The sequence below is a fragment of the Eimeria maxima genome, genomic scaffold (assembly GCF_000499605.1).
Source record: "Eimeria maxima Weybridge genomic scaffold, Emw_scaff5, whole genome shotgun sequence".
NCBI classification, from domain to species: domain Eukaryota; phylum Apicomplexa; class Conoidasida; order Eucoccidiorida; family Eimeriidae; genus Eimeria; species Eimeria maxima.
The window spans coordinates 31,178-51,544 of NW_013563876.1; the positions used below are offsets into that span (position 1 = coordinate 31,178).

At 49.9% G+C, this 20,367-nt stretch overlaps 3 protein-coding genes across 3 annotated transcripts; 2 read left to right on the forward strand and 1 right to left on the reverse strand.

Annotated features, from left to right (window-relative positions):
- Window positions 1-1,704: 1,704 nt before the first annotated feature.
- EMWEY_00000810 (coatomer delta subunit, putative) lies at window positions 1,705-5,076 on the forward strand (the record flags this gene model as incomplete). The annotated part of the gene is made up of 10 exons (XM_013478568.1): window positions 1,705-1,831; window positions 2,136-2,266; window positions 2,569-2,757; window positions 3,091-3,499; window positions 3,710-3,787; window positions 3,882-3,961; window positions 4,116-4,277; window positions 4,377-4,523; window positions 4,688-4,888; window positions 4,987-5,076. 10 exons carry the CDS (start codon window positions 1,705-1,707, stop codon window positions 5,074-5,076), a joined length of 1,614 nt encoding a protein of 537 aa, XP_013334022.1.
- Window positions 5,077-5,816: 740 nt separating this feature from the next.
- On the reverse strand, window positions 5,817-13,208 carry EMWEY_00000820 (hypothetical protein, conserved; the record flags this gene model as incomplete). Its single annotated transcript, XM_013478569.1, has 16 exons — window positions 5,817-6,275; window positions 6,473-6,605; window positions 6,839-6,953; window positions 7,174-7,348; window positions 7,563-7,741; window positions 7,959-8,061; window positions 8,778-8,875; window positions 9,261-9,631; window positions 9,830-9,874; window positions 9,996-10,147; window positions 10,299-10,516; window positions 10,789-11,074; window positions 11,389-12,297; window positions 12,448-12,511; window positions 12,869-12,914; window positions 13,148-13,208. The coding sequence occupies 16 exons, from the start codon at window positions 13,206-13,208 to the stop codon at window positions 5,817-5,819; spliced, it is 3,414 nt and encodes a 1,137-aa protein (XP_013334023.1).
- A 3,487-nt stretch (window positions 13,209-16,695) lies between these two features.
- On the forward strand, window positions 16,696-17,955 carry EMWEY_00000830 (hypothetical protein, conserved; the record flags this gene model as incomplete). The annotated part of the gene is made up of 1 exon (XM_013478570.1): window positions 16,696-17,955. The coding sequence occupies one exon, from the start codon at window positions 16,696-16,698 to the stop codon at window positions 17,953-17,955; it is 1,260 nt and encodes a 419-aa protein (XP_013334024.1).
- Window positions 17,956-20,367: the final 2,412 nt, after the last annotated feature.

The following is a 20,367-nucleotide window of genomic DNA, read 5'->3' on the forward strand; positions in this document are numbered from 1 at the left end:
GATGCTCGGGTGGAAACTGTTCCGTGGGACATCTCATAAGATTTCGCCGTCCCCTTCGTACAGTATATACACGCACTACTCGAATCCTGTATAGCAAAGCAAGAGTGTTTGACGCTTTCGTCCCAGCTGCTCTTGCGTACTATATGCAAGCGAACTAACTGCACGGTGCGGCCAAGCATTTGCCCGTATCGGCGTACACATTGCCATATGCTTAAGCTTGGGGAATCGCATGACAGGAGCACTATTTAGGGTGCTTGATTGACCTAGTTGCACTCAGCAAGCAAGCTAAATTTAGTGCTCCTGTCATGGGATCCGAGCTGCACTTCCTGCTTATGCCGCCTGGGTTGCGGGCACTATCCATCTGGCCAAGTGAAGGGCTTCACGTGGTGTCAACTGCTGACGTCAGGAAGATGCAATTGGGGAAACATTATTGCAACCGGAATACCTAACAGGAAGTCCCCTCATTGCCTGTATGCATTTTCTCTCTTGCTGGAGTGGCAACAAGCAGTAGTGCGAATGCCTTCCTTTCCATCGCTGCACATCGCTATTGTACTCGAACTACTACTTTCAAGTTTTACTTCGGTACGTGAATTTTCGCCCAAGAAGGCTGCGTCTGGTAACAAGCAACCTTCCAAGACTCCGAAAATAAGTCTTACGCACCGCAGCCAAACGCGCCACTCGCGCCGTGGTCATACCCTTTTGCATGATCAATACATGCATACCGGCATTCTTCCTACGTTTCATATCGGGGGCTCCTCATGGGGTTGGGCCTACAGAAAACGCTGCACTTCTCGGGAGTGCGCAGTCTGCCCAGACGGCGATGCGTCGTGGGTTACTCTATAGTAAAAACAAGACAGCCAGTGGTTTTCCTCAAAATACAGCTCATTTTTCCCTGTCTTCATGCCTTCTGAGCGGGAAAGGACGAGCTCGTGGGGCTGGTGGGCGTAGGAGATGGCACCGGTTGCAGGGTAGCTGGATGCAACCCACGCTCGATTCCAACCCCACAAGCGGCCACACCCATGCTTCCCCTGATACATGCATGAGCATCGTAGACTGACGTGAAAACACGTGCTCGGCCACTATAACATGCACGCAAGTACAAATACGTAGACCGTGGTAGTATAGGAGATACTAGATCCCCATTGCCCGTAGGTCAAGAAACAAGTTTATCCACTACTGGAACCTGATCGCACGACAAATGCAAGAAATAAGCCGCATTCGGTATTCACTAATGCTCACTTTAGAGGGTATACAAAGGCTCCTATGGCCGCATTATTGGAGGTCGTCAGAGCTGTGTGCTGTCAGATGACTGTGGTAGTCAATACTTTTCCACTTAATTCGTTGCCTCAAGACAAGAAGGAAATCAATCAAAACGCATTACAGCCCTGTTTTGTTGGAGAAACTTGACGCAAGGAGCAAGAACCGTTACTTGCATCCAGCCCCAGTTTGCGCGGCCATGCGACAACTCCTGTGGAACCGAACGCCGACTGCTCACTTACCTATGTAGCCCCTGAGCACTTTGAAGCATTAAAAGACACGCATATCTGGGTAGTTTTAAAATCAGTATAGTTTCATTGGACATTTCTGAGAGGTTCTATGCTCAGTGCCTCCACACAGGAATCCCTACAGGCCCAGTAACTATTGGACTTCGGGATGCAGTAATTATTGCCTTGCTTGCCTCTCCTACACTCGCCAGTGACAAAAATGGTGGTCATTAGCGCTTGCATCAGCAGCAGAGTCCGGCCTCTCCTTGCGAGACAGTTTGTGGACATACGCCGAACCAAGGTGGAGGGCCTGTTGCATGCATTTGTTAAGCTTGTGGATTATTCGGGTATGCTGCAACCCAGTTTGACTAGACTGCATCTAGTAGTGTACAAATGGCGCATGGGGTGGGGGAAATGGTCAGTACATGCATGAGTTGTGTACAAGGAAATTCCCTTCAATATAGGAAGCAACACCGATGACCCTCCCCAATTCGTGGACGAATATTGGAGCGTTGCTTAGGGATGGTGCATCCTGTGCTTATGGTAATTGATCTTAGAACCGTCTTAGAATACTTCGGAAGCTTCGTGAAGTGTGTTGTGTAGAAACTGTCGGCATAACGACAGTGTGTGTCTGCGTGCGTGTGGTAATAGGTTCCGACCATACTTATCTCGAGACAGAATCTGTACGGTATGTATATCAGCCCATTGAAAACCTCTACCTCGTTCTGATAACGACGAAGAGCAGTAACATTTTCGAGGACCTTGGCACCCTAAGGATGTTCGTCAGCATCGTTCAGGCAAGACTCACCACCGGACTCTTTCTGCATTCCTCGACGTAGTCCTTGGCATCGTTGAGATCTTCTTTGGGTTGTCCATGAGCAAGTATGAACTGTGTCTTTTGTGTATGCATGGACGTAGCTTTCGTTCACATTCCGTTGAGCAGGTTTGCCCATATCACTCCTGTGTGTCCTGCAATGGTTCCGTTCATTTAGATTTTCGTATGCGGTGGTTTATTCAAGCCCATGTTCAGCAAAAGTTACGTCTGCCATGTTACATTATAGGTGTGCTTGTCTAAATGCTACAGGAAACTTGTGGAGAGAGCCACGGAATGGGCAGCCTCGAAGACAGCGTAGCGGCGCACGCTTTTGATATTGTATTTATGCTCGACGAGCTAATTAGCGGCGGCTATAGGGAGGCGCTTACGCTTCAGCAGATCCAGTCCTACGTCGCCATGGACTCTCACGAAGAGAAGCTGCAGAGAATGATCGCTGAGGTAATGTATCCAGTGCACCTAGGGCGTCATTCGCGGCAACAGCACCTGCAGTGACGTGAACACTCAGTACTCTACTCACGGCCAACAAGCCCTAATGCATATGAATGCACTATATGCAGATACTAAAGCGCCTTGTGGCTTTATGAGAGTGGGGGATATGGGGCATTGCGCTGTTAGAGTTTACTCGGGTGTGGTTACTTGTGTATGGGGCACAGTACTCATGCTTCGTAAAATACATTATTCTGAACGGAGTATATGTGCGTGCGAACCTGGAAATATGGAGTACAAAGTGAGGGTTTCGGATGGTGAAACATTTAACTGCTTGTTGTGCAGGGTAAGGAGAAGGAACAGGCAGATAGACGGCGGGAAATTGCCCAGAGGCTCGAGAAGGAGAAACAAGCGGCGAAGAAAGCAGGAAAAGGGCTGGACGCTGCTGGTTTTCGCACTTCCGCCGGAGCAACTCAGCTGTCTCGGGGTCCTCCCGCCGTATCTGCCCCTCAAGAAGCCCCTCCTAGTGAACCGTACTGGGGATTGTCGGCGCACAGTGGGGGGATTTATGGCGCGCAGCACCAGGCTTCCCCGTCGGTCACTCCAGGGGCAGCAAGAGGGAGCCAACAGTCAAAAGGCATGCAGCTTGGGTTTAAGGCACCTGTTGGGGGAGTCGACAGTTCATTGCAGAACCTCGTGCTCGATGAACAGATTAAATCAACCGGTGAATATGCCGACGCTCAGCATGATCAAGGTAGGATGTAGGATGGTATGAACTATTCGGCTGCATCATTGCGTTTTCGGCAAACCTGCACATTCCTACGGGTGGCGTTTCTCAAACAGGCGGGCAAAGGCTTTCACGTATCACTTTACTTCATTACAACGTTTACTTCAGCGTTGCCAAGCCAAAGTAGTAGTTGTTATTCGTACAATATAGAGCATTGCGAATTGTGTTTGCATACAGTTTTAAACGACCCGCTAGCGGATCCCGTAAGCATTCTCATTGAGGAAAAGGTTAAGGCGTCTTTGCAAGCCGAAGGAGGTGCGTGCAGTTTTAAGGTTTTGTTCCTGGCATGGCTTTTGCCGTTTGCTGTCGCATGAATTTAATCCCAACGAGTAACTCGCTATGTTCGCAGTTGTCAAGGAGGTGGAGCTTCAAGGCACATTTTTCGTTACCGCGAACGACCCAGAGCGAGGGTCTCTTGCGGCCTTCCAGGTAGGGGAGGAAAGCTTTTGTTCTGTTGTGCACTTTCGTATTTCACAGCAGTTTGCAGATACGGATAGCACGCTGAGTGTTCACCATACATCCAAACATTCGTGGTTTGCCTTGGATAAAGCGACAATATTATCTTATGCATTTCTCCTTTCAGTTAACGCCGGAGGACAAAAGATTTAAGATGAAGAGCCACCCGAATGTTGACAAGACGGCTCTGTCCCAAAACAGCTTGCTGCAAGTCCGAGACCCATCAAGGCCGCTGCCTCCTCATCAGCCTGCACCACTTCTCAAGTGGAGAGTCAGCGAAAAGGATGAGGTGCGAAGGCGTATATCTCTACTGGCTGCCACGGATTATGCGTCGTTTGGAGAGTGAACATTCCTAACGTGTTTCTGTATTTCGTGGCGTTTCTTGCAGAGCTTGGTGCCGCTGACGGTGAGCTGCTGGCCGTCTACGACGCCCACAGGCACTGTACTGACTGTTGAGCTGGAGGTTACGGACACTTCGAAACGTCTAGAAGACGTTCGTGTTTCCTTCATGTGTCCAGCCCAGGCAAACCCTGAGGTCAGCTCTTGTAAACGCCCTTCATATATGTTGTGATTTGCTTATTCTGTCGGAGCTTAGTACTGGCTGCTGCGAGGCGTATGCATTGGGCTTACGCTCTTTCCATTGCCACGTACTGATGTGCCCAGTAGTGTAGATTGCACAAGCACTCACGCTTCATGCAGCGCACTTTTACTGATGAGCAGGTACTGAGAACGGATGCGGGAACAACGGAGCATGACGGTGTTTCGGTACACTGGTTCCTTCCGGAAATGGGGCAACAGCTCACAGCTGCGACCATCGAGCTCAAGGCCAACGCCAGCCTGACCACTCTCATGCCGTTCTCCGTAGAGATGCACAGTAGGGACAGTATCTGTAAGGTAGAGGTGAGCGAGCTGTAGGCTGAATCTCCCATTTGCTCTCTTAGGGCATTGCACCGGGCACGAATTGCTTCCGTCGGTCTGCTGGTTGCTGTGTGCTTTAGGTGCTCCAGTGCACTCACATGGAAACCAAAGTGGAGATTCCCTTCTCTCTTACACGCAAAGTGGACTACCTTCTTACTGTACATCCTTAAAGCCAAAGTGAGCTGACACTTGCGCCTGCGAAGAGCAGGATGGTTGTCATTGGGCCTACGATGTCGCGGCACAAGTGGATTTGAGTCTTTCTCGTTGCCATTCGATAGAAGCGTCTTGGGTTGGTTCTCATGCGTGCTCCCTTTGGAGTGGGGGGCACCGTAAATGTGAGAAGTGGAAACCTTCGTTTCAGCAACCAGTTGGAAGCACAGGTGTATATCCTGTCTCCGTCGTGCAGTTGCTTTCGTGTCTTGTCCGTGCCGACACGTATCGTTTAGAGCAACGCGGCGGTGCTTACCCACCTCGCATCGTTATTGCAATTTGCTGCCTAGATGGAAGAAAATTGCAGTTGGGCATGCACCAGCCGTGGTCCCGTATATTTCAATTGAGGCGGCAGAAACTTCGGCCTCAACGTAAATATGGGTCTTGCCTATTTGTAGTTCGAAAGTTGGAGCCTGACCATACGGCGGACTGAACTATTTTGGGGCTTGAAGAGGGTAATTGCCTGGCCTGCATGCGTATGCCCCAACTGAGGCAAGTGAGTAGCCCGTGCAACGGTATAGCCAATCTTTAGTACATGGGAGAGCACGCAATGCTAGTGACTGTACTGTTCTGTACGAGCTTAGAATTTGGCGTACAAACTCCGAGCTGTTGACGCCCCCTCGGAAGGCCTTGCACATTGGCATATTTCATTGGTCTTCGCCCAGTAATTCGATTCAAACAGAAAAAAGTTGTCTCCCATCTAGGCAGATGGAGACGCGTGAATTATTTGCGACGGGGTGAGGAACTGCTGCAAGAGAACTTCAAGAACGCTGTTCCTCAGAGATGAGTTGGCGCACCGTACGCGGAGAAGGCCACTGGGCGTACGTCCCCATTTAGAGGCGGACTGCATCTGACGCTCTGTTCCAGCAAAGGCGTTCCGTTTGACAGAGAGCTCAACCAAGCAGGGGATATATTTTTCAACTTCAACCGGGTGCCCCGTGTACGATGGGGGGCAGAAATGCGGGACACTCCTGCCCTCCAAGCACTCAGCACTTGCAGGAAAGGCACCAGAAGCCTGAATACGCATGCATCCTGCCGCTCCTGCAGAAAACTCGCCCCTCGGGTCTCCTTCATCCATGGGGAGGATAAGGAAGCGCCCCCCAAGAGCGCATAAGGAAAGAGCCATGCGGATGCGATTTGGGACCATGTCGATCAAAACCTTCACACACGCAGGTGAAAACGCACTCAAATTGCATTCGCAGAGTTTTAGCGATGCAATGCCCCCTTGCAGTGCTGCTGGCTGCAGAAGGGGGAATTTGGTTTGGCGGCCACAGTTTAGCCTAAGTGACGACTAAGAGATAATAGTGCATCTAGCATAGCATTATAGAAACAGGAATACAACCCTCATTGACGCACTGCTTCCTCCTGCATCTCTAGAGACCGCCACCTGGTAGAAAATGCCTCCCGCGAAAGTGGGAAGGGCACACAGAACACCGCAGACGGAAGCGGCAACTTCAGTCTCAAGGAACGCTTTTGCGAGTCGGGCGTTCTGACAAATTAGCACAGCAAAACAACCGCAAAGGCTAACTGTAATCGCTTGTCTTGGAGGAAAATTGACATCTGCTCTAGGTTGGGTCCTAGCAAGAACACTTGCGGGATAAGAGGGGCCTGGACTGGATTCCAATTCAGGAGCGTCAAAAGGCGTGAGCACTCCAGTCTCTGAGGGGTCCTCTACTTTTCTACATGTAAATCGTTAATGGGAAGGTAGTTCGTAGGACCTACAGAGCGCTGATGAGAAGAGTGGGAATATCTCGAGAGGGACGGGAAACCTCAAGTTTCCCAGCAACAGCCACACACCGCGCTCCTTGGTTTGGCTTCGCATTCACAACGACGCGCCCTGCATCAAAACCCATAAAATACGAATGAAGGAGAACGGCTACACTCCCTATTGGTTTAGAGGCTTGGGGACCCGAGATGTGTGTAGCTCATATGCTCTGCACGGCCGCCTAAACAGCTTTGTCAGAGTACAGGCATCTCTCCAACCCCACAATTCAGCTAGCAACAACTGGTAGAAGATGAGGGCAGACGGTCAAACAAGCATGGCTGCTGAAGCTCACCACCCTCCAGCACTTCCCTATCGAGGGCAACAGTTACATCGGGGCAAGGGGATAGATTGAAGCAGATATTGGCAATGAATGAGGCGGTTGCCGCAATGCTGCCAGAAAGAAACGCTGGTAAGAGAGAGCTTCCTTTGCCACCGCTTCCCGAGTGGACGGAGCAAAACCATTCTACCTGAAGCATTGGCATCCACGGGAACAACAGAAGACATAAAAAGCCTGTCCGAGTCTATAGATGTGATTTGCACTTGGAAAGAAGGGCCCTCTCAACAGAAAAGCTACCAGTGTGTTGCACATCTACGATAGGGAACAGTTATTCAACTCATTTGGTGCAACTTACGCATTGCCGAGGCAGTACCATAAATACAAACAGTTGTAAATGAACTCACAGTTAGTTCTGTACTCTCAAGGAGGACACCGCCCCATGGCTGCCCAGAGGGAATACCGTGTTCAAGCAAAATGTGGGAATAACCTTCCTGCATTGGTAACCTCAGAGCAGTCTCCCAGACCGCTCCTGTTGGCTGACTAGGGGGCAGGAGACGACGCAGAATTCTGGTATCATTCCATCCTGAAGATACCCACACTACAATTAGAAGCATTTTCACCGTTAGTGTTGTGGTGGCACTAGGTAAGATGAGAAGCATGGATATGATGCTTACTTCGTGGTTGTGCATATACAGACGAAGTTGGGTCTGCACACGCCCTTGAGAAAGATTGGATTGGGGTGTCTACCCCTTGCGTATCTGAGTGTAAACGGTCTCGTGTAGTTTCCTCATCGGCTTCACCTCGATCTCCCTTTTGCTGCTGCTTCCGCCTCAACTCTTTTCCAGGTTGCTTATCACAGATCGGCGCAGACTCCGGGAATCCCGTGAAGACTGGTGGAGCCTCCTTGAAACAGAAGCAAGTCGTAGATGCATGCTAATGTTGATACATAGACAATCGTCTCAGTGAGAAGAATCGATAACCCATTACTGCGCCCAATAGCTAATCATATCGGGACAGGGCAACTAATTTGTCTAACTGTATTGCACCATGCATATGCGTCGCCAATATGCTTACAACACAGTGAGACTAGAAATCAATGGATAAGCCTAAATCAGTGGGGTGTAGCCAATTTGCAAACGCAACTATACTCATGTGTCCGCATACGAAACAGTAAGCAGTGCTGTTGCATTTAGATATACGTGTGGTGGAGTTGTAGCTCTTCTGGCATACGTAAACGCATGTGGATGCATGCACAGACATACAACTATCAATTTTTGCACGGATACACATATGTAGATCTACGCTCCCCAGTATGTGCATGGATGGATATTGGTATGCCACGCCTGCACACGTGGTAGGGAGTCTCTGCACGCTCATTGAAATTTGTCTATGCGTGCGTCGGCAGGTTATTGCGTGGAGCTGTGACTTCCCATGCAGGCTAACACTGACCAGCACAGGCACTCAACCACTGCAAAAAAGCAGGTAAATTTCGAAGAACGCAAACAACAATCTACTTCAACAAGGCACTCAACCATAGGTGACGGAGCCCTTGCCGCCCGTTGCTTCTTCAAAATCTAAGGGAGGTGATACAACAGCCTACAGGTCGTTGCAGTGCTCACCAAGCCCCAGGTCAAGCTCAGCAGCTGTAGCTTCCCCTCCTCTGCTGCTTTTCTGTACACAAAACCAACGTGAGATTCAGTGCACTGATGAATGAGACCTGAAACATTCCGACTGTAGACTTGTGAGGAGATCTCAGTGGAATACCAACATTTGGGACAGAAAAGGGGGGAATGCAACTACGAAACTGTCCCGATGAGGCGCATTTAATGCCTACTGCGATGCTTGTAATTCTGCTTTTAGAGAGGACTCCACCTCGCAAGCAGCTGAGGCACGAGACAGCAGAACAGGACAAAAGAACGCCACCAGCAAATAGCAAACGATCAAAGAGTTTGTTTGGCCACTTCAAAAAATACAATGGATAAAAACAAAGTAAATCGCATGCACGAATGAGACAATGTTCTAAGGAGACAAGAGAACAAGCCAACGAAATCCAGTGCACTTTATCGCAAGTTAAGGGAGCGTTTGCCTGCAGGATCTCTCACCCTCCAGTTTGCCCACTAGCCCCTCATTCCGCTGTCGTTCATTCCTTATGCGGCTTCGCGCGTTGCTAAGTAGCGTTCTCAGCTCAACGATAGTCTTCTCCTGCTCCACGGCTTTCTTGTGTGCATCTTTCTGCTCCTCAAGCAGCCGCCGTAGCTCACGTTCTTGCTGCTCGGCCTCCGTGCGGTAGCTGCGAATTTGTTTGCGGTGAAGCTTTTGTTCTTCTTCGGCGTTTCTGCGTAAGTCTTCCAACTTCTGAACTTCGTGTTGCAGCCTCGCGATCTCAGCTGCAGAACCACGGGATTCAGAATCGCGTTGTTGCTGCATGCGTTGCAGCGTCTGCTGCTGTTGCTGCTGTTGCATTTCAGCAGCGCTGGAAAGGCACAACGAAATTAACTAAACACACAAGCATGTGCTGGTTTGTCGACAGAGCAGGTGGTGACCCCACTTAGAGTGCCAGGTGCAGTCAATGGCAGCTGGCAGTTTACTTAACACAACTTGAATCCTGCTAAGTTAAGACTTCAAGGCTGTCATTGCTTGCAGACTGTTAAGGGGCCTTTTTAACTCTCACGCGAGTCGCTGAGATGCTTCTGTGAGCTGTGCTGTGAGTTGTTGCCTGCCTCACACAGAGAGGAAAAGCATGACTACGTCTGATTACCGATTTCCACTTTCCTTTAATCAGCACATTTAAAGGGGCGCAATGCAACGTAAAGGCACAGGAAAAGAGGGGGACTGACATGTGAGCTTCAAGGGCCAGGATATGTTGCTGTTGCTGCATTAGAGCCTGTTGCTGCTCCTCCACTTGCGCTTGTAGTAGCTTGTTTTGTTGTTGCAACGATGCGTTCTCGTTTCGAGCCGAGTTTAAACTTGCATGAAGATCTATACCATGCTGCAGTCGCCACAACAAAAATCAGCCTCTGTCTACATATGGCAACTCTGCAGCAATTCCAATGAGATGTGTGTCCCAAGGTGCTGCACTATTCAGAGAATTGGCTCTTCATCTCCAAAATACGCCTTGGAGGGAAATGTTGCCCGCTTACTGCCCCCACGGTGTCAGCTCGTCTTTGCGTCTTCTTTTCAGCTGTAGTTGACACAGTGCTCCTGGCAAGATCTGCCAGTGCAAGCGGTGTGGCGCCAGCCGAGGGCTTTGCTGGTTCTGCTGATAGTGAGAAGGTCAGGTAGCCGCATGCTGCGTTGTAGTCTGTGGCATTTTCTTCTTTCGAAAACATAGATACATGGTGGGTGCTGAAGACCCCGTCTGAAAGCAGCAGGAAAGACACCGTGGAAGTGCGAAATGGTAGAGGAAAAATAAAGCCCACTGTGCCGTTTCCCGGGGTACTCAGGCAGCCATTTCAGCTTCCACTTCAAAAGCATTGTTATGATGGGAACAGCCCAACGAGCTACTCAGTGTGCGTAAGTTATATATGCTGCATGACATAAAAGAGTGTGGTCCTCATGTACAGCATCAAGACCACAACGGGAGCAGTAACAGCAGCAGCAGCAGTCTTCAGCAAAGCTGTGCCACCGAACATGTAAGAGAGCTGAGAGGAAACTGAGCCGAGAAGGCCGGCCATGCGTCGTCTCCTCTCCTAATTATAAAGCGCAGGATTCCCTCCTTTTGCAGATACTGCAGAGGATTCGCGGAAGCGCTGCCACCCTCTCCTCTTTTCCTTCCCCCCTCGGCTTGACGCGTACGAATGAGAAAATGCAGAGGTTGCTGCCATGTTACCTGCAACTCTCTACTAGTGTCACCGCTGCTGCTGCTGCTGACGACAACGCCCAACTCGGAGGTGTTCTCGGCTTCAGTTTCCAAACTCTGCAACGAAGACAGTGAAATAAAAAGCCCGCGTAAGCGAGACAAGGCCTGCAAACGAATTGGGGCTACACGCATGTACCAGCCCTCTATGCAGCAGCTACTGAAATGGTTGCTACAACTTGGGAAAAAGAAGATATTTCCCTCGCTCCTCCTCAAAGTACTAGACCAGTCCCGTTCACACCAGCTGAAGGAGGTACTGCAAACTATGGAGATGCCCAGTTGCCGATTATCACTTCTGATGAAGCTCTTCCTCTCCGTCCGCTACTGCATATCCATCAAACGTAAAAAGACATTCACAGTAGTGTACCCCGTACCTCCGAAGGAACAAATATGCTTGCATCTATGCGAAATGGACTGGCGGCGCATTTGGCCACGAAGACAGCACGCAGAGATGAAACGCAAATTCTGCAACAGTCATCAGCTGACACTTCTGGTGTTCCTGCAGGGTGAAACGCTGCCGAAGCTGTAATTTCCTCGTCACTACAGGGCTGAGCCAATGAACGATTGATCCTTCTTTGGCGCCTGCGACGCTTGTCGTTGCTCTTTGTGACTTCGCTTTCGTTGCTGTTTTCCCTGTGTGTTTCCGCGGTGCTGCTCAGGCAAACGCTGCGGCTGCTACTGCTGCTACTGCTGCTGTCGCCGTCACTGCTTGATGCATCCGCTTCACACGGTCTGCTGGTGCTGCTGGTTTTTGCCCGCCTCCTGTTGTGAGTCCTTGCCCTGCCACGCCTGAGCCTTGCCGATTCCTCTGCAGCACCTGCTGGCGCATTCGCTGGAGCAGCTGCCGCAGCACAAGAGTCTGCTGCGGATAAACGAAAAGGGTCCTTAGCTGCGCCGTTTCCCCACGAAGGGACTTCGAGCCCAGTAGACCCAGTTGGAACTACGATTTGGCTCTCCGGGAAGGTGAAGTCTATGGGGGGCCAATTCCCGAACAAGGAATCAACCGGCTTTTCCGGCGCATCAGGAGCAGTTCGTTCTGCCTCTGCTGCCTTTAGTTTGTCCTTCTTCTTCCCCTTGCTGCTACTGTTCCGGCCTCGATGCTGTCTCTTGCTGTTTTCCCTCTCGGCGCGCCTGCCATGTCGGTGGCGGCCTGAGGCCGCTGACTCGTGCTGGTGGTGCTCATGGTTCTGTTTCTCGTCAGCCCCTTGCTGCTTTGCTAAGTCCTCATCTGCTGCAGCAATAGAATGAAAGAACGTCAGAGCCTCCTCCAATTCCTTGCACGCCTGCACACAGAACAACGAAGAGAAACCGTTGCAGGCTCAGCGTGGACTCCACTTGCAACTGCTGTTGAAGCAACCACAGTCGGGTTCTGCAGTACGCTGAACACCCAACCATCTCAAAAAAAGACGCAAATATGTGCATAGCAAGCGCACCTTCTGCAACCGAGGGTCCGACGGGCTCACCCCCTTGAGGGATTCCTCCCCAAGAGCGAACAGTCTGCAACAGCAGTCAGACAGGTTGTCAGAAAGGCGGTACGTGCACTCCAAGTTGTTGCTAGTTGTTGTTCAGAGCACTGCTACCGAGCCTTGTCAGGTAACAAATCGGACTCAGTTCTATCAGGATGAGTTTAACAGAGCGCTAAGAGACCAGCATTAGCGAAGAGTAGGAAAGGACGGCTACAAACTATGTTACGGGCAGTCAAGCGGCAGTGCACAGACACGGACAAAAGGGACAGTGATACGCAGCATGAAATCCCTCAGCTGCGCATATTTTCTGCGATCAAGTGAAACCCCTTAAAGCCAACAGATGTGGCGCTAAAAGTGCTTGCTTTGGAAAAAAAAAATAAAATCTCACTTTTTGCATTCGGAGGCCAAGTCTTGTACTTGCGGAGAGAGGGGTGCTGCAGAACAACACAAAGCAAATTCCTGTGCTGGCAGAGCGCGGCACTGTCAATGAAAGCTAACCACTATTCTCTCAATTTCTTCAATTAAAGGGACTGTTGCAGTTCCAGCGATGGTTACTGCCCCTGCAACAGCCACCGCTGCTGCACCTGAGCCGCCTTTTGCAGCTGACATCGGCGTGAAACTGGAGCCCATGTAAATGGCGTGTGAGAGAATGGGGAATTGAGCGTACAGTGCTGTTGCAACAGCTCACGGAGCTGCAGCGCGCTGACGAGGGCCAGGTCTACATCCATTGTGTTCAGGTGCCGCCTTCAGCGTCTCCACCCCGTGTGAACTTTTCCGTTTGGGCCTCCAATCCTGATTCTTCATAATTAGGCATTTCCAACCCTTCCCATGGTGCAGTGTGACGCCAAGAGCTCCGATGATCGTAGAATGGAGGCGCGGCGCAGACTCGCACAGAAAACTCGGTCAGCCGGGACCAAGGCCCATTAAACCAAGTGCAAGCCTCCACAGTGCAGACAACCTGTAATATATATGCTGGATAGTCAAACTAAATTTCGCAGAAGGTGGGAAGTATGAGGAGACCCCTTGGGGGCCTTACTGCGATAGGGAAGGGGGGCCCCAGAGGGAGCCGTCTAGCTTAGATGTTTGTTGAGTACTATACCTCACTGTGCTTCTTAATTCCAAACACGCGAATGCAAAAAAGAGAACTCCTGCAAAATATAGCCGGTGGACCTCTTTTTGTGGGACAGCTCCGCGGTCCCGCCTGTCCGTGTTCGGCAGCGGGGTGTCTTGCACGGATATCACCAAACAGCTGTGACATCCTTGCGAATCGGGTCGAGTTTCTTCAAGAATTAGGAAGTTTGAAAAGTTCAGAATAAATGCCACCGAAACAGCGTTGCCAACAAGGGACAGCATACCGTATATTGGCGAGATCTCCCGTTACGCAACTGCAGTGGCATCTGGTCAAAGCATACAACTGGATGACAAGTTGTGCTCCTATAGAAGGCAGTTCACGCTATTGATCCAGGAAAACGGGCTTGTTGCGCCTCCCTCGTGGTGAAGAACGGCTTGGACTGCCCAGCTCGGCGAAGGAGAGCTTGAGACTGGACAGTGTTTGCTGTAATGTCAAACGAGATGCTACCTAAAGCGTGACCGATTCTGCGGCAGAGTAGATTACCTTCAAGAACGAAAGGGCAATTCTGGCTGGTTTGCAGAGCCCTTTTGAAACAGTATGCCGAACAGTCGGCGTTCCATCCTCCAAAAGCTGCTGCAAGAACTTTTCTACTTTTGTGAATACGGTGCAGAAAACTGAAAGCTGACGTCTAGAGGCAGCCCCAGGCTCCCCGCGCATCTCCAGCATACGACTCCGTTTACACAGTGCGTTGTGTCTCTGGGCTACCCAGAAATCATATGTCTCTAGGAGGTTTCTGGTAACAGGCGAGCTGCTCCAGGGCCACTGCAGCAGGCCAGCAAAGCGTCTCAATCTAACTTTTTGGCGCAAAGAGCCACTGTGGGACTTTCAGGCTCATGCAAGTGAGTTTAGCTTCAACGTCCCCAGTGAGGGAGCTGCAAACTAAAATGCGCTATCCTTAGCGTGTACATTTGTCTCTGGAGGTTCTTACAGTGCTTGCCTGTCTCAAGCATTAGGTTACTAGGTCGGCTTGTTCTAACTGTTAGGGGTTCGGGCTCATTTCAGGACAGCTTCGTGAATTGAGGTTCCTGCACCGGCAGAGGATCAAGTAGATCGCTGTGGAAATCTGCTTGGTTGTGTTGGGCACCCTGCTATTCAAATTACTCCACATTGCATCGCCGTGGCTGCATGTGGAGTAATTTGAACGACCTGTGTCGTTAGGTATTCAGGCAGGACAGGCGCAGATACGAATACGATTGTAGTCTGCAAACATGTGCATCGCACGATATAGCAGTACTCTGTTTGGCCCTTTCTCAGTTGCTTTTTGATTGTTACTCTTCTTGTCCTCTGCGACACTCAGACGATTCTGGCCTACGAATGCTTGTACAGCGGAGAAACTTCTCTTGCAGACTGACCTGTAGTTCCCGTCCAGTGTGCAAAGATGTCCGCAGTTTCCTCTTCGAACTGGACCGTTTCCTGCAATTCGATGCACTTCAGGTGCCCCATACAGTAAGCGCCATCCTCCTGTGAAACATAGCTCTCCTCCACATTTCTTAGGATAATTGGGAAAAGCTGGGAAGGCAATAAGAAACCAAAAATGCAAGTCATCTCGTCATCAACGTCCGACGGGAGGGGGCTATATCTGGGAAACTTCGAACGAGCTTATGGGCCTTGTAATCTCTCGGCTATCTCTTACAGTGTCGCTGTCTGTTGCAGTTTTAATGTTGCCGGTACTTTATTGGGAAAGCACAGCTCTCCTATATATACCGATGTGAATCATACGAGTAAATGGGCCACGGGGCAAGTGCGGAACCTCCACGCACCTCTTGTAGTCAAAAGAATTGTTACATGAAAACAGTGCAACTAGTTAATTCTTCAGGATTAGTTATTCCCACGGTATCGAGACACGGACCTTGTGTAACGAACATCGGCGCTCTTCGCCAACAACCATGTTGAGTTGTCAAGGTCAAAAATGCTCATAAGGGTTCGCCAAAAGCAACCGGCTTCTTTTCCAGTCTCTAGGCATTTCGGCTACGGCCATCTACAGGTTTGTGGTCGTTGGCAGAGAGAAGGCTGCTTGCTAAGCGTTGCCCGGCAGCTGGTTGCACCACATGTTAGGAGGCAACTCCACGTGCAATCATAGCCAAAAGCCCTTGTATTCAAGTACTCTGTATACGACAGTGAATTATTCTTTCTGCGTCAGTAGTTAGCGTGAGCACAAGTACAAATACACGTCCAAACAGCGGACAGATCATGCAACAGTTCGCTACGACTCTGGGACCTCTATAGACTGCGCGGTTGCCGTGAGCCAGCAAGAGAGTCATCGATTATTACAAAGGTGAATCCATTTGTGGCAGGGGAGAGTTACGTAGCAGGCGGCTGCAGCGTTTACTAACCAGGTCCCAGTCTGCAGGCCATTGTGTCGAGCACAATGCATACGGAGTTCACTTGCTCATGGCGGGGAAACATGTATTTAAGGCCTTGATGAATTATGTATTTTTTGATTAAAAACCAGAAAGGGTGGCTTTAATTTTCCCGAACCTTCAGACGGGATGTTGCCCGGCGCATCGATTAGGGTCACTCGGTCTATGCTTCGGTGGCTTGCAACACACTGCAAACCGAAGACATCATGCTTCACAGTCCAAATTATACCGGTACTTAATGCTAACGGTTTGAATCCGAGTCCAAAAGTTCAGAAAGCAGTTCCTGGAGGCTCTGTAGCAGTCGTGTTCCGCCAACTGCGCCGTGCCGCTCGGCACAAGGAAGCGGAGCCCTTTTACGAGAGTCCCCCTCGCCTATCATATCCGCCTCTTGAAGGACAATCCCGCCTTTCAACATTATATCTTTAATGATTAAGCTCCGCTAGGCTGGTTACCAAGCGGATTAACTTCGTACCCTGGGCTGTCGGGGGTGTGCAACTGGCTACCATGGGCTAGTATGCTCAGCGGAAAATTCCCACTGTTTTCCGCGGGTTGTAGAGCTGATGAAATCCACATTTCTAGAAATTTCGAAGCCTTTTTTCCCACACTGCCTTCAGGATGAGGGGAAGCCAGAGTTTCCGGGTTTCCCAATCTGCCGGGTTGGAAAGCTGTTCTTGCAGTGCTCTCTGCTGGATCCCCATCTTAATGATGCTCCTCTCGTTCATAATGGGCGTTAGCTGTATTTTTTTCATGTCTACTGGAGGGCTTGTTCTTGGCATCATTTACTGCACTGCAGGCTGCGCTCTTGGGTTTGTCCCCTTTGCCTTGTATAAAACCCAGGAAAGATTTTGGGGGATAGTCTCCATCATTAGCATTGTTTCCTTGATGCTGCTCCTCATCGCGAGCTTTGGTTATTGCGTCTGGCTCCTACTCCAGACATCTCGGGCACAAAAAGAGATGAACAGCGTTGACGGCAGCCCCTTGGTTGTTCCCCTCTTAGGCATGTATGCTCAAAAGGCAGGCTTCGTCAGTGTACGCCGTCTACAAGAAACCAAAGTGTCTAAAGGCCTTGGTGTTATACCGCTATTTGATGGGAGAACAATGGGCTCTCGGGGAACTTCGGGGAAGCAGGCACTCCGGGCCTTGACAGGAGCAGGAGATGAAGAGCCAGTTAGCACAACTAGTACGTCTGTCAGTTCCCGTTTGCTGGAAGACAGTGCAAATATTGAAGCAAGGCAGACGACTTCCGGAGAGCCAATTAAGGAGAGTGCAAATAGTGAGGCGGCTGTGCAACATACTGAGTCAGGTCATGTGGGTAACAGTTGGGAGTCGACGAGCGGTGAGGCACTGAAAATGCCTGTTTCTGGAAAAACCATGAGCGCCTTGGTTAGCACTGCCAAAAAGAAGGCAGATAAGCTCCTTGTAGGAGGAGACTCTTCCTTTTACCCAGCTGTGCTGCGTCAGTCCTGGGAGTCGAGGCAGAACATTTTTGTAAGCAAGGGAGATTTGGAATGCCTTATAGATATGAATTACGACAGTGGAATTCTGCCACAATCAGAAGCTCTCCTTCGTGCGCTTTTGGATTGGGGGCTGTTCTGTGGATACACTCGCTACTCTATCGCGGTTCTCCGCAAGTGGCCTATTAGCTGTTCAACGGACTGCAACTTCGACAAATTAAACTTCAGCAGATACAGGAACAATGCGGAGAAGACTGACAAGCAAGCCAAGGAATTTCTGGAGGCGCTGGATAGCATGGCTCCTGCACAAGCTGAGGCGTGCACGTTTCTTGCCACTGTGACCACATGTAGAATCAGCCAGCAGAACCTTGATTCGGTAGCGACGACTACGATGTGTATAGCAATCGTAGTGTCCCTTGCTATATTCTGCGCCGCCATCAAATGCCTTGCGGATTGTGTCAAATTTATCAAAAACGACAACAAGAGAATGCAGAGACTAGCTTCCAACCCTCCCTTTAGGCCTGGGTAATGCCTGTTTATCCGTTGGGATGTGAAAATGGATCTCTCTCTGCAGAAAGGATTCTCATGAACGCAGACAGAGACGGCGTGTCTTACGTGTGTCATTAAGTTGCTTTTTCAGCAATATCTCCTTCGCGTAGCTCGGCATAGTGAATGATTCAACTAGATTGGCATTTCCATACTTGCGGAAGCAATCACTGGCAACTGGCAAGTTGCCTGGGTTGCACGAAGTTGCTTGATGCTTCTGTCCATGCGAAAGACCGCAGCTTCTGCCTGCATCTCGCTTATTTGAGCACAGTTGCCGTCCGCTTCAGTCAGAGCCAGATGAGCCTGAAATACCTAAGAGATACGTCGAGAATTGGAGTAGTTATTATTGTTTTGTAGCTTGTGCAGATTCTGTCTTACCTTTTCAGCACAGTCAGTGTCAATATCAGAGCTACTTCAGAGAATTCAATCGCCCAACATTTTGTTGTCTTCAGCAGTCCCCTGCTTAATTTTTCATAAGCAGCACCAAGCATTCGGGGCTCTCTCGTCTTACGTGTTTTTGGAGAGAACTCGCTGCGCTTACTATTTCAATGAAATGTAAATGTTGAAACAACGATGAAATTGATTGAGAACGGCACCTTCACGTGTACTCGATGGCGCCAAATATGCCTGCTCTTTGGCACCAATGACTCTCTGTAACGTGGCCCGTCTGGAGTTGTTGACTGAATTTCGACCTGCTGTTAATGTTGGGTATCGAATGTCAAGGAATTGTTTAGTAGCTGTTTGCTATGCTAGTGCATGCTGTAAAGGGGGATAAATGCATCTAATACTGCCTTGATGAAGGAGTTGCAGTGATATTTGCGGCAATTCAGGATAGACGGTCTCCAATCTGGACCAACCACAATTCCCTGGTGCTGCTGTGGAGAAGAAGCCAGGGCACCAGGGGATGCCAGTTGGTTGTAGACTACTCTCAGGGCTCTAAGTCAGTTTTATCTCACGATGGTCCCCTGTTAAAATCAAACATCCTGATTACACTCTCCTTGTATGTATGGAAACACTGGCGAGAAAGTATGGTGTATAGTTTACCGTTCGTACTACAGTCTGACGGTATTTTGTGTATGCCTTGTGCTTCTGAACCCACAAGTGCTCATCGAAACCTTGTCTACCCGTTATTAGGGAACTCACCCGTTTGGAGTTGGTCACAACGCTTCCAAATATTAATTCCCCCAGGAACGTAGGAGTCTTTGGCACTTGGATGTTCTGTGCCTTCCTGAATAGGAATGAATGGAGTGGCTCTTTTATCCGCCCCCTTGGGGTTCGCTGTGCGGTTTTTATCGGTATTGCCCTCCTTGTTGGCGACCCTTTGCCAAGCAAAACCCAAGCATAGTGCTACACTAAAAGTTAAAAGTAAAAGGGAAAGTGTTCTTACATGGTTTCTTTGAACTTGAGCTCAGTTGAATATGAACAGCCAAGGAGCAGAACTGGTCGCGCTGCGGGCACATTCGTGGTTGCGGCAGTGCTGGTCGGGGCTTGGTTGAAAAAAGCCCTGTCTTACTGACAAAGTGGTGCCACAATTCATTTTTCATTGCAGGCATTTACTTTTTTCTCCCTTTCAAAAGGTTCCATCAAGGCGTGCCCATTCACAACTGGGTGGTGGTGGCGTCAGAACAGGCCCGATATGCCCACCATCGGGGTTCTACAGTTCTGACCCACCTGTTTTTTTTTTAAAGAAATTTTGAGCTTCGCTTAGCTGCATGGCAGCTGTGTAGAGAGACACTGCCTGGCTTTTTGGGCCTGGTCACCTCTTTGTATGCAGCTCCTTTTCTGCTGCCTCTGCCTTCCTCTGTCTCTCTGTCTTAGCAAAAGGGTTGTTGAGATGCCCACGATGGCACTTCATCTAATGGAGTCATACAGTTTGCGGCCAGACTACCATGGGCCCAACTGTGCGTATTTATGCTGGCTGCCAATTGTGATGGGATTTTTATCGCTGAGTATAGGGATTTGCTGCCTCTTTTTCATGTGCCATGTTGGAGTTATTCTTTGCGTTCTGAATTGTGTGCTCGGACTTATCTTTCCGTATATTACATATTCGACGCATGCGCACCCAAAGAGGTATAAAGCTGTGGTCGCCATCTTAGGTAACGTGCTGCACATTTGCCTGCTCCTTTTCACCGTGGTCCACGGTTCTTCTTTACTGGTATTGAATGTCCGAGCACAGGCGCGAAACAACGGAGCAGATGTCTCCCCTACGTTCAACTTGATGCTGGATTTCTACTTTGCCCATGCAGGGTTTGATATCCCAACTCGTCATCGACTTGAAGCCAAAGAGCCGTCCGCTTCGTCTTCCAGCGATGCGCGGGTCCCTGATAGCGGAGCCGCGTCTGAAAAGCAAAGCTCACCCTCCTCAGCTCGGGGTGTATCTGCACCTGAACAGGCC